This window comes from Copidosoma floridanum, unplaced genomic scaffold (genome assembly GCF_036245765.1).
Source record: "Copidosoma floridanum isolate Cflo_tuat_1 unplaced genomic scaffold, Cflo_Japanese_pri ptg000013l, whole genome shotgun sequence".
NCBI classification, from domain to species: Eukaryota; Metazoa; Arthropoda; class Insecta; order Hymenoptera; family Encyrtidae; genus Copidosoma; species Copidosoma floridanum.
Genome location: NW_028321890.1, coordinates 38,715,891 through 38,729,584, shown reverse-complemented (window position 1 = coordinate 38,729,584; position 13,694 = coordinate 38,715,891). Strand labels below are relative to the sequence as shown.

The 13,694-nt window shown below is 32.1% G+C and overlaps 1 protein-coding gene across 3 annotated transcripts; it reads left to right on the top strand.

Moving 5' to 3' along the window:
* Positions 1-790: 790 nt before the first annotated feature.
* Positions 791-11,433, top strand: LOC106645996 (choline/ethanolamine transporter flvcr2a). Of its 3 annotated transcripts, none has more exons than XM_089591123.1 (10): positions 791-1,020; positions 4,687-4,808; positions 5,595-5,777; positions 6,070-6,291; positions 6,453-6,677; positions 8,316-8,457; positions 8,576-8,781; positions 8,856-8,959; positions 9,039-9,149; positions 9,243-11,433. In XM_089591123.1, exons 3-10 carry the CDS (start codon positions 5,721-5,723, stop codon positions 9,502-9,504), a joined length of 1,329 nt encoding a protein of 442 aa, XP_089447249.1. In that variant the 5' UTR covers positions 791-1,020; positions 4,687-4,808; positions 5,595-5,720; the 3' UTR covers positions 9,505-11,433. The 3 variants fall into 3 exon arrangements, with proteins under 3 accessions (XP_089447249.1, XP_089447247.1, XP_089447248.1); XM_089591121.1 differs by lacking the exon at positions 791-1,020 and adding an exon at positions 4,148-4,313; XM_089591122.1 differs by lacking the exon at positions 791-1,020 and adding an exon at positions 4,148-4,370.
* The last annotated feature ends 2,261 nt before the right edge of the window (positions 11,434-13,694 follow it).

Below are 13,694 nucleotides of genomic sequence, written 5' to 3'. Positions count from 1 at the left end.
TTAAGTATAAACCATCGGCACGTAATAGAAAGTCAGTGATAGGCCGTTATTTTGTTGAGCAAGTGCATGCGCACGCCTATTTTGCGTAGGTATTAAATAAATATGCAAGTACAGGATACCTACCTGCACTAATCTTTTTACTATTACAGCTTATATTTAAAAAAATCCCTGAACGCACCGTCACGGTACCAAGATAATTACCAAGATAATTATCTTTTATCTGCTGGAAAATAGAAAAATTTGTGAATGTTAATTGAGGTGTTGCATTGGTCTTTTTTGAAGTCTTTTCACGTTTGTCGGTGTATATGTTATTACGCGGATACCAGGAATACACTTGTTTCAATTAAAAATATGTATGTACCGAGTTTCAATGTAATTTTCTATAATCACGATTAATCCATCTATATCGGAATGAGAGAAAAAAATGTATCAACCCGACATTTTATGGTAATTGATCATTTTTCCATGATATGTAATAAATTGAATAAGAAAAAAATAAATTTTTACTCAAAGTCTACTATGAGTAGATTTTTCATGACGGTCGAGTGTTTTTTTATGGAACAGCTCATCTAGATGGATGTATTTTATAAATGCCAAGAGAGGCGAGTCGAAAAGAGAAAGCGCCCCGGGTACGGCACTTGGGCATACCTACTGTGTTTAGCGCACGTTTACATATTATAGCTGCGCTTATAAACTTATATATTGTATTGTATAGGTATATATATATATATATACATATATACTTACTATTAGTAACGAGATAACGTGGAAGACGAGAGATACTTATCTATATACGTTATAAAATATGTAGTCCCCTAGGTCCGTTTTATTGTCGTTTTAGTTTTCAGTCTGTGGCTCCAGCCAGCGAGTCTATACACTTACTTTTCTAAGTAGTTTGGATTGAAGTTGAGAATACAAGTATATAAATACCCTCGATATAAGCTGTTAAAAGTGTTTTAAATACAACAACGAATATCGATCTATATGTATATATATATACATATATATATATATATACCAGTGAGTGTTTGTAAAAATTATTATTACTAGTTACGTGTATAATATTACTTAATATATATTAATAATAATCTACCAGAGTGTAGGTATACGTCATGAGTGTATTAGCAGATGGTCTACTACTACTACTTATACTACTATACTTTATACATATGCATATATTGTAATGACGTAACAACGAGTGACGAGACTGACGAGTGACGAGTGCATTTTAACATATATATGTATATATTGGTACTTATTATGTTATTATGTACCTATACATATGTACAAAGTGTGATGAGGGATCAGGGTTCATATTTATGTTACACTATACTGTATAACGGACCATTTTGATATTATTACAATAGGTATATCAAGTACACGACACTAAAAACTTGCACCATGCACTGAACTGAGCTGCCTGTCTGCTGAGCCATATGCATGAAACCACTATGTAGGTATATGAGTAATAAAAAGACAAACAATATGCTGTTCTAGTTCTATGTGTACATAGGCACTTATATTTTCTGTTGTACTTGTTCGGACGATGGGACAATTAAAATAAATATGATTAATGTGACAATCTCTACCGTTGCTTACGCGCTTGCATGCATATATATAGGTATCCGCACTTCCGCAGCCGCACTCTTAGCTTAGCTCTAAGGCCGCACTACATATTCTATAGTATGTGTGTACAATACACGCATACGTATATGAGTATAAGCGACCGGCCGATGACCACGATAATATAATATATACGCATTACGCATGTGTAACCGTATGTGTGTGTGTGTGTGTGTGCGTGAATGCGAAGAAAGGAACACGTCTCTGTGTACTGAATCAGTTTTTTTGAAACATGATTTATTTGAAAATTGTAAAAAATGTGTAACATCGTAACTATATTTTTCCACAAAAACTGGGAATTTTAGCTACTTGAAAAAAACCATTCAAAACGCACTGTAACTGAAAAGCCGAGTTTGCATACAACACTTAATTGTTCATATTAATTTACTGCATTACTTTTTTTTTTTTTTTTTTTTTTTTTTTTTACAATTTCCATATAATTTTTGTGCATAATGATTACCTATCGTTGTAGACGTAGTAATATATATATATACAGGCAGATCTTTTGTGATGATGGAAAGTTTATACCAAGTCGATATTCATCATAAACTTTAATTGCTTCAATAGCACGTCTATCAAATTTAAGTTGAGAAATAAATAGCATTATAATAATAATAAAGTAAATAAATAATTTAATGTAATCGCAATAATATTATTCGTCAGATAATTATTGTTTACGGTGTTGATGGTTCCAATTGCATCATATTGTGCTCGTTCGGTGTGTGCAAATCTGTGCGAGGTTTGTCAACTTTCATCTCTTACCCGGATGCCATTTCACAAAATTAGCCGCTCCTCACTATTTCCTTGCATCATGTAGACACTTTTTTTTACATGTATATTATATAATTAGTTATTGGGCTGTTATGTTTACGATTTTTAACTTTCACAGGCGCTCAAACAATAATTATCTTGATCAATTTTTAAAAGATTAAGAGAAATTCATCTACCTATAAATACGTGTAAAAAATGTTGAAATTGATGAAAAACAATACAACGTGAAACGGGGAGTCGGCAGCGAATGACGATTTTATAGGGCACCCAACGTTTGGTAAAATTCTCGTAACTTTCCAAAAAGAATAAAACTTTAGAGAAAAAAAGTATCATTGTAAAGAGCCTCCTAAATTAAATTACAAACCTTTTTTGCAGCCACCTTAAAAAAAAAAAAAAAAAAAATAAATAAATAAAGTAAAAATTACGGATTTGGCTTGTTTGACCGTCTTCAAGATTGACTGTACATTATAATATCTGATGAAAGGAGCAAAGTTACAGCTTTGTCGACCAGCGGAAACGAGCAGCTTTAGTATAATAGGTACTTGGATGGGTGACCAATCATTTCGCAAATTGATTAGCTGTTAAGTACTCCCTTGCCTCAATAACGTTCAAGTAACAAGTGTACAAGATGCCTGTGGCCTAATTAAAAAAAAGTTTTAAATGGATGAAAAAATCTAATAGAGCTGATCAGAATTGAGGCAGTAGACCGATACACTCCACCTTTTCCCATTCCTCTTTCAAGTTTCGAGTGCAGAATAAGTATATGCAATTAACACTAGATAATTAAAAAAAAAAAACAAAAAAAAAATGAAACTGCATGGACCATGTCTAGCAATTGATGAAACAACAATCATCGTCACGCCGTTATTCCGTTACTTGTGGGTTTAAAGTATGTGTTATCAAGATAAAATGAATATTATTTTGATGTTCCTAACAATAAAAAATTTAATAGCGATTGTTTCACTTTAGTCAAGACTCATTGTTTTTTTGTTTTTTCTCGCACATTTTACCCTACATCAGTCTATCCCTTTTTTCCAGGGTCTCACAATGTTTCACCTTTTTTTTTTTTTTTTTTTCTCTCTAAACAAAGCTTCTTTGGATGCTTCAAACATTTTAAATGAAAACGAGAGAGCACTGAAAGCATTGGGAACTAGGCCTTGGGTTGTGTATATGAATTACGGGTATATAATACGTGAGTGCGTGTGTGCACTGCATTGAACTTTTAAGTATATGTATACGTGCAAAAAGATAATGCACAATGTGTAGTGCAGAGTAAGTACTTAGATGGTTGTACTGTACAACAAAAAGAAACAAGTGAGATTGAGTATAGGTATAGATAGGTATAGATATATACACGCAAGCAAACAAAAGGGTCAAATAAATAAAGTATAAATGTAGGTGGCGGCAAGAGAGTGACCATAATAAAAGCAGAGGATGTCGGTAATGTGATGTTGCTCGCGCAATCACATATTTTATTTGTCATTGTCAATCATTAAAAAAAAGTCATACACGTGACATATATATATATATATATATATATATATATATATATATATATATATATATATATATATATATTATACATACATGTAGTTATTTATAAATTATAGTTGGGAAAAAGCTAAATCTTAGACGGGAAATGATGAGTAAAGGGAATGAAAAAAAAATATATATGATATATATATATCAAAGACGAGGTAAAGAGTGAACAATGTATAATATAATATATACTTAGTTGAAGAGAGCTCATTGCATCATTGCATCGACGCGCGCGAGGCCGCGAGAGCATCAAAGTGCAGTGGGAAGGAAAGAGAGAGGCTTCCGTAGTAGCAACTAGGGTGTGCAGGCGTGCATGCGTGCATGGGTGCAGTACCACCAGAGATTCAACGCTATACATATGACACTTGGATACTACTTAAGTACTTATATTATTATGTATATGTATATTTTACCGGGGAGAACTGGAGGCGAGCAAGGTAGTATACGTATAGTAATATACAATATACATGTATACGTGTGAACAATGTGTGTGTGTGTGTGTGTGTTGTATATATATATGCATGACACGTACTCTGTTGCTGGAAGGTGGGGATACGACTTGGAGCGGTACAAGGTGCAGGGGCTGGGGTGACACGCGCGTCACATTATTATCATTCGTTGTCGGCGAGTATTTTATATATATATATATTATACATTATACTCTCGGAAAACGAAACTAGTGTTACAAGTGACATACCTATATAGATTGCAAATATATATATATATATATATATATGTATAAATTGTTTGCAGCAGCGACACGGCGCGTGATAACGCGTCGCTTCCAGAAGATTAAGTCGAGTTCAAGCCGAAACATCACATTTTCACACAGCTCCCTCAAACCGGAATTCTTCATGTCAATTAAAATCTTGGCGGTAAGTTGCGATCTCCTTTTCTATTTCTGTGTCCCACCCGTTTGACTCTCATGTAGTTTTTTTTTTTTTTTTTTTTTTTTTTTTTTTTTTTTTTTTTTTTTTTTTTTTTACAATTCATGACGTAAGCAGGCAATAAAAAAATCATATTTTAATACAGCCTACCCTGCCTACCCTGGAAATAATTTGTTTAAAGTGAAGGAAAACGTTAATGTAAAAGGTCGTTGTTTACTTGGAATACTCAATCAAAATTTCAGTGGGCATGTAAAAGTTTGGAAAAAATTTTTTAATCACATCCAAGTATAATGCGTGTAGATATAAGATTTATATTTTTAAGAGGTTTTCGTCATTCAACAATCAACAGCTGTAAAAAATGCCCAACAAAAATTTTATACTATGATGCGAACAATAAAATATAACTATTCGGTTAAAAACATTTCGAAACTTGATAAGATAACCAAACAGCGTACGACGTATGTATCCACCAACACTTGTTAATGACGAATGAAACATTGACTTTTCACTGTCCTTGAAATTGATATAAATTAATCTATTGTCTGTTGTATCTCATATCAAAGAAAGTTTATGATATAGCTAGTTATTACTTGTTTTACCTATACTATATTATATTATACATGAGGGAGAACGAGTAAATAAAAATAATTGTAGTTTTATGTTTCATCAGTATACAATTTCGACAAAAACGCCATGACGGGGCTGTCGCCGCAACACCATGTATAAAATAGAAAAAAAAACTTGTAGGACAAAAAGCACTTATTCTTCTTTCAGATGTGTAAATGAAAAAATGGCTTGCCAACAAACTACCGATTAAAATTTTCCCGTCTTGGCCAAAACTATCCTAAATGGTGTAGATAATTAATTTGCTCTTGGCTTATTCCATAATTTTCATACAATATGATAAACTCCTCGGATTACGTAAAAGCCATCGAAGGCGGCATTCAGCCTACTCAGGTATGCATATTTTTCATTGATAATTATAATGTTGAAAAACATCGAAAGCTTGGGGTACTTTACTGGGTGGAAAAATTGTACACTGTTATTTTTTTATAAATTCAAAGGGGAACAGGAAAATTTGTTTTGGGCGCTGCAGCCACGTGCTTAACACATTGATTAAATATTGATGCACATCAATCTGTACTCGTATATGAAAAAGTAGCGAAAAAACCAAGTGGTGCAAAAACATTGCGACGAATACTTGAATAAACGTAATAATAATCATTGACATTGTTTTTTATGACAACAGGCTGTAGAAACGAAACTTTACAAAAGAAGGTGGTTGATTCTCATCATCTTCGTTTTATACAGCGCTAGCAACGCCATGCAATGGACTCAATATTGCATTATAACGGACATAGTTAAAAAGTACTACAGCGTGTCGGATACGGCGGTTGACATGACGAGCATGATTTACATGTTTACGTATATTTTGTTCATCTTTCCAGCGAGTTATTTTCTCGACAGATTCGTAAGTATATGGCATTAACCGTACATGGGATGTATATTTTACCGTTTTCAAAAGCAACTTGATTTTTCATCCAACGTAACGTTAAAATTTCGAGAGTAGCGTTAGTTTGGCTGTTTGTACCGAAAGAATGAAAAACAAAAAAAAGCATTAATTTATCGTAGGGTCTCCGCTACGCAGTCATTTTGGGGGCTCTAGGAACAGCCGTAGGCTCTTGGATAAAAGTCTTAAGCGTCAGTCCTGATGGATTTTGGATAACATTTTTGGGCCACACCTTGGTCGCTTTGAGTCAAACTTTTATTCTTTCGGTGCCTGCACGATTAGCTGCTGTTTGGTTTGGTCCTGATCAAGTTAGTAGCGCATGTAGCATCGGGGTCTTTGGTAATCAGGTAACTATAACTTTTTATTAATGTATTTTTTTTTTTTTTTTTTTTTTTTTTTTCAATCTTGACTTTCATGTACCAAAACTTGCTCCCCAAAGAATTAAAAGTTTATAAAAAGCATACTCAACTAGTGTTGAAAATATTGTTTTCAAACAATCGGCTACCACCGTATTTTTTAAGTCTCCTATATATAGGCCGATTTTCCCAATCACCGTATAAATATTCTTGTATGATCACTGTCAAAACATTATCTACATTATCAATCATCACATGAGAAAAATGTCTTGGACACAATATATTTCATACGCTCCATCGGTCGCTCTTTAAACTATATTTTTGTCAAACTGACGACTGTTGTTGGCACTATATTTATGATCATGCGCCTAATCGTATTGTATACGTCCTACATAATATAATAGACCATACAAAGGATGTAGCTAATTATGTACACAATTTATCCTATTATAAGTGCAAAATAAACAAGTGAAGCACGTCATGTAGTTAGTAGTTATATTAGCTTGAATGAAATATCTGATTGTTAGGACAAATGAGTATCCTGCATTAAAATGCGTATTAGCTGATGAGATGTACGCTTATCCGGTTAACGATCATGATGGATAGTACTGGGGCTCCGACATAATATATAGGTATCGTGTACGTATATTTGTCTCTATTAACATCACGTTAAATCGCTCGTGAAAACGTAACTGTTTCGCTCGACTCGTGTCCGCGTATCCGTTCATTATTCCAAAAGTGTACTGCTCATTTTACATTCGCGCCATGTTTGAGCATATAATATGTGTACCGTGCATTGTCCGGTACTTTTAACGAGGCTCAAAATAAAAATACAATATTTACAAACAAAACTTGATAAAAAAAAAAAAAATGAGATTATCAATTTTTTCAATTAGCCAATGTTTTGGGAGAAACGTGGGATATTTTATGGAAGAATAAGTTTCTGTTATTTACATACATACAACAGGTATATGTACTCCAACAATAACAGAAAAAATTCCAACTGTAGCTTTCAAGCTAGAGTGAAGACTTTAGTATCAATTTGTATCGCAGACATTTGTATGAAATATCAATAATTATTATAGTTATCAAAATTTCTCTCATACCATCGTACAAGTTGAAAGGTTTCAAACGCGAAAAGCTAATAACTCACGGTGTAGCACAAAAATTACAATCATCGAGGTATATCCAACAATGGAATCTTATTTTTTTCCATCGGAAAAATTAAGTAAGATTAAAAAACTTGTACGTTGTTGTTTCTCTTTTAACACGAACAATTTTTAATTTTAATTTAATTTAGATTCACTTTAACTAAATAAACTACTTGGAAATAGTATATCACGCACCTAGTGATCGAGGTTAAGAATGTCGGCTTCGCCTCGGGCGTTTATTCACGTGAAATCTAATGCATTTCTTAACCTCCGAGCGTGGTGCGTATTCTGTTTTTCATTAATCCTGATGAAAAAAAAATTTCGAGAGTATGATGATTTGTTAGTATTTTTATGTTAAAATTTAGTTTTGCACGCAGTAGGTATATTGATTGGTTAAAGAAACAAATCCAAGTGAAATTTAGTCTTAACCAATATGGAGTACGGCTTATAAACAAATGCTTAATTAATACTCTTTCAGCTTGGCATAGCCATAGGTTTCCTTTTTCCACCAATGCTCGTGCGCGACTCCGAGGATTTAAATGTTATTGGCCAAGGCTTAAAACTGATGTTTTATATCGTGGCGGTCTTTACATTGGTTATTTTCGTCCTCACTTTATTGTGTAAGTAAATGTCATTCGTCCACAAAAGGTTTAAACAAAAAGCACCATACAGAATACGTATACTATTCATAAGACTTGCCGTGATTCAAAAATTTTTGTATTTATTTGATGATTACAGTTTTTAAAAATCAACCTTCCTTGCCACCAAGTCCAGCTCAGGCTGTTCGGGAAGAGTCGGAAAGGCCGGAAGACTTTTTGCTGTCGGTAAAAAGACTCGTGACAAACACAGGCTATTTATTACTTTTGCTGAGTTACGCCATCAACGTAGGGATATTTTATGCTATTGGAACTCTCCTTAATCCGATCGTTTTGGTGCATTTTCCAGTAAGAAAAAACAAAACAACATATTTTTATCACAATCTGCTCATTACACAATACAATAATAATATTCCGGAAAGGGTCACCACGATGATGCCGGTAGAATAGGACTGACCATTGTGTGCGCTGGGATGTTGGGTTCAGTCGTTTGCGGCGTCGTTTTAGACAAAACCCACAAGTTTAAGTAAGTACAGAAAAATACCAGCCCAAATAAGTATGTAAAATGCGTATACTGGTAATTAATTTATGTGTCATACCTCCAGAGAAACAACCCTTGCCATCTATATTTTCTCCTTTCTGGGCATGATCATTTTCACGTTTACTATTGGTTTGGACGAAATCATCATTGTCTATGTGACAGCAGGATTATTAGGGTAAATATATAAAGCTAAAAACGAAAAGAATTAATGCAATGATAATAACTCGATGCCTCGTATACGTATGCGTGTGTTATTTTGGATCCGCAGATTTTTCATGACTGGTTACTTGCCTGTTGGTTTCGAATTTGCGGCTGAACTAACGTATCCCGAGCCGGAAAGTACATCAGCTGGTTTGCTGAATGCAGTGGTGCAAATTTTCGGAATCTTATTAATCCTGCTCTACAGACATCTTTTTCAGATTTGGGGAGACTATTGGGCAAACACTGTACTTTGCGCGACCCTTTTTGTTGGATCCTTCATTACCTATATTATACCAAACGATTTACGACGGCAAAACGCCAAAGTTTAAAAAAAAAGTCGTAATCGAGGTTTATCCATCACAGCGATCGTAAAGAGCATTAGTTATTGTATTACATGAGGATATCAACCATAATCCACCGTCTAGTCATATGGGACATTGATTGAATATATACTTGACCGCCCGCAATTACCTGATGATACTAAAACTTTTCTTTTTATTTTGTTCATTTACCGTTTATTATTTCCTTTTGCTTTGAATAATGGCAAAGTGCGTTAAACTTGTACAAGGTATTGTATCATAGTAGAAGTCTGAATTGCACAATAAGGACTTGGTATCAATGTTTTATCGTGACCAACTTATTAACTAATTCTCAAATAATTCGTTCATTGTTTACGTATTAATGAAGTACAAGGCCTATTAATGACAATAAACGCAACCTCTTTCAACGAGAAATCCCCAAACTATATGATTAATGTACACGTACCTATACTAGTAGATTAAACTCAATTGGGAGAAAGAAAGTTTCAACATTTTAATAATATATTTTAAAAACGTATGTTTTCATATATCTGCATCTATTATTCATATGCTGTTATTAAATTGTCAATGCAGAACACAGAAAAGTTAATGAAAACTGTTACGTAGGGAAGATTTGTAGTTTATTTTACTTATGTTTTATGAAATTGGTTCATGTTAGAAACAAAGGATGTGATAGACTATTTTGTTTATTGGATACCAATAGTTAAATTAAACGTCACGATTATCATTATTGCTTCAACTTAATTTATAAGGCATGATTTATTTACACCTGACGAAATTTGCGTTATTATTATTTTTTATTTTTTTTCTTTCCAAGGAAAGTAAGTTATGAGCAAACTGTAATTTCACGCATTAATGTGCCACTAACATACTACAGCTTGTTTATAACATTACTCTTGGATGATTGTACAATATTTTACTGATTTTCACGAAAGTTACAATAGGTTCCATCTTGACGCATTGTATCCGTTTAAATTTGTAAATAATTGAATAACGAACCCTTACACGACAATGTAATGATAAATTTATCTATCGTTATGTAGAAATACTTGGGTCACATTGACGGTGAACTTTTCTTCAAGAAAGATACATATGTATATACTTAGCATATGTAAATTCCTAAACCACAGACACGCTTATTAGCAATGAAAATGAAATATTTTTGTAACGTTAACGTAAATTGTTTAAATGATCACATGTTTGAATGAATCTTATAATAAAACGTCGTCTAGATATTTTGAATAACAAAATGAAAAAAAAAAAAAAAAATTGTTGGCGATGTTTACTGCAGTAATACTTAGTTATTGCACTCCCAAAGTAATTAACCCGACTCTGACAATAAACCGCAATTTTATACGAGTAGTATTACAATTTGATATTTTATTTTTAGCATTTAAAAATAGTACTCACTATTGTAAAGAAGAAAACCAAGTTTAGATGCATTGTTGTAATAGTACTGCATAAATGTTAAATATATTATTACTACTTATCAAGACAATACTCTAGAGTGATGTGGACGATGGCAGCCACATTAGTATACTATGTGTAACGTGACTATTATTGTAGTTGGATACCCTAGAAATTCAATAAGCAGAAACGCAGTACGAAATTTTTTTTTTTTTACAGCATATTTTTTATAACGAGAAATACAATTTAAAACGGCAATTTTTAAGCCTAGCATGCGTAAGGTAACTAATGAAATCAATTGTTAAACACGGCACATTAATCGCTAAATAAGAAAAGTCAATTAATCTTCAGCAAACGTGTACGGCATTAAAAAAAAAAAAAAGATGCTTTTTAACCCTGTGGATCAAATAATCTGTACAATTGAGTTATCATTTTTTAGAGTCGTAATTCCAAGCGTTGTTAAACAATGTGTGTACACATATCAAAAAATAAAACAAGAATGACATTGTTGGTTAATTGTGTATTTCAGAACGTGTATCAAATTTTTTTCGGCCTCAGCATTAAATCCAATCCTTTTTTTTCCCTATTTCAGGGTCTTTAATATACAACGTAATAATTTCTGCTGATTAAAAGAGTAAGTATATTGTCTGCATAAAAATTAACTTAGGTTAGGCGAAGATAATGGTAAAATATTATTTTAAAAACGCAGACGAACTGTGTAAGAGAGATTTGTTATTATACTCTCGAGTACTTTTTTGTTTCAATTATGATTGATAAAATACTTGATAAACTAATTATTAACTTTATTCATACATGCCTGGAGTCAAATTTACTTAATCGAGTCTGAGAAACGTTTATATGATTGAACACCGATTGGTAAAAAGTTAACACCAAAAACTTATTTTTTTCGATATTGTTAAAATTTTTATTTCCATTGGTTTAATAAAAAGGCATTGGCCACTGAAAATGTTATTAGATTCGATATTAAATTTTCAATATTTCATAAATTGTCTGTATAAACCTGCTTAGAACTCATAAAAATTAGTGGCCATTCTGTAAATTCGAAATTTTTAAGATCAAAAGTATGGAAATTTTCAAATCGCTATATTTTTGTAAAAAATCTAATATCGCGAAAAGAACGATAATTCGTAATCAAGGAAAAAAAAAATTTGTGAGACATTGGCCACTTGAAATGTTTTTACATAGATTTGATTTTAAATTACTAGTATTACACAGATTAGCTTACTCAACCACACACAGTCGAAAAAAAATAGTGGCTAGTCTCTAAATTTGGAATTTTCAACCTTAAAATTATCAATATCCTTAAATCTCTGTATCTTCGTAAATATTGCAAATATCGCGAAAAGGACAATATTTCATTTTCATAGAATGAAATAAAAAAAATTTTTTTGCGAATAATTTTTCAATATGCTACAGATAAGCTTATTAAATTACGCAGAGACCCAAACAAAGTAGGGGCTATTCTCAGAATATAAAATTTTTTGGCGTACACCTATTGAAAACTTGAAAATCGCTGTAGATCTGTAAACGACGCATCGCCAAAAGGACGATAATTCGTGATCATAAAAATACAATTAAAATTTTTGTTTATCTTAGAAACCTTGGGATATAGGCAGTTTTAACGTTTAAATGTATGATCTCCAATATCGTACAGATTGGCTTCTTATTCTCTACAGAGCTCAAAAAAAGAAGTGGCTAATTTCTAAATTTGAAATTTTTAAGCTTAAAATTATGAAAATTTAAAAACCGCTGTTATACGTAATTAAAGCAGACATCGCAAAAAGGACGATATTTCGTTGTCGTAAAAATAAAAAAAAAATTTTTTTAATAAACTGTGGGACCTTGGTCATTTGAAACGTTTAAGTATTCGTTCCTTGTTCACCAATACTTATCATATAGGTTGGCATATTACACCTCATACAGCCTAAAAACAGTAGCTACTTATTCTTAAATTTGAAATTTCAAAACCTTAAAATCGTTGTATCTCGATGAATAATGAAAATATCGTGAAAGTTACATTTTGTGATTTAAAAAAAAAAATTTTTTTTCAACTGTGAGACTTAGGCTTTTTTAAGTAATAAAATATTTTTTTCCACCCCTCTAGTACCCAACATATTATCTTGATATACCACATAGAGCTCGAGGAAAGTAGATCGCAGTTGAAAATTTTTTGTTGTTTTGTTAATTACACAAATCAATTGTTAAAATCACATAAATCATATTCAACTTTTTTACTTGATGTAATATTCATAAATATACACAAAGTAAGTGTTTGATAATAGTTGGAATAGGGTTTAAATACCCAAGATTTGTGTATTTATAACTAAACATTAGTGTCAAATGCAACTTACACAAACCGTGTGTAGCCTGTTTAATTTCAAATAGAAAATTAAACAGATTTTCAACAGTGTGCATAATTATACGCTAGATTAAACAGCTGAGTTTAAAGCAAGTAAGTATGCTTAACAAACAGAGGTTATTGTAACATAGTTGAAATAATAAATAAAAGTGTAATTACAAGTTTAAAAGTTAATGGCTCCATGGTATCGATCAATACGTAGTTATGTTTTTTCTTGTTTAAAATTTTTAATTTTTCAAGCAGTATAGTTGAGTACTTTTCTCGAAATACTAAATAACTTATATCCACCATTGTAACATTCAAACTTGAAATTGTACCATCAATTGTTTTTTTAGACGATTCCAAATCAGTATTTTACAAAAATAAAACAAAAAACTGTGCATACACTTATTTTGGTTTTTTCACGACTCTA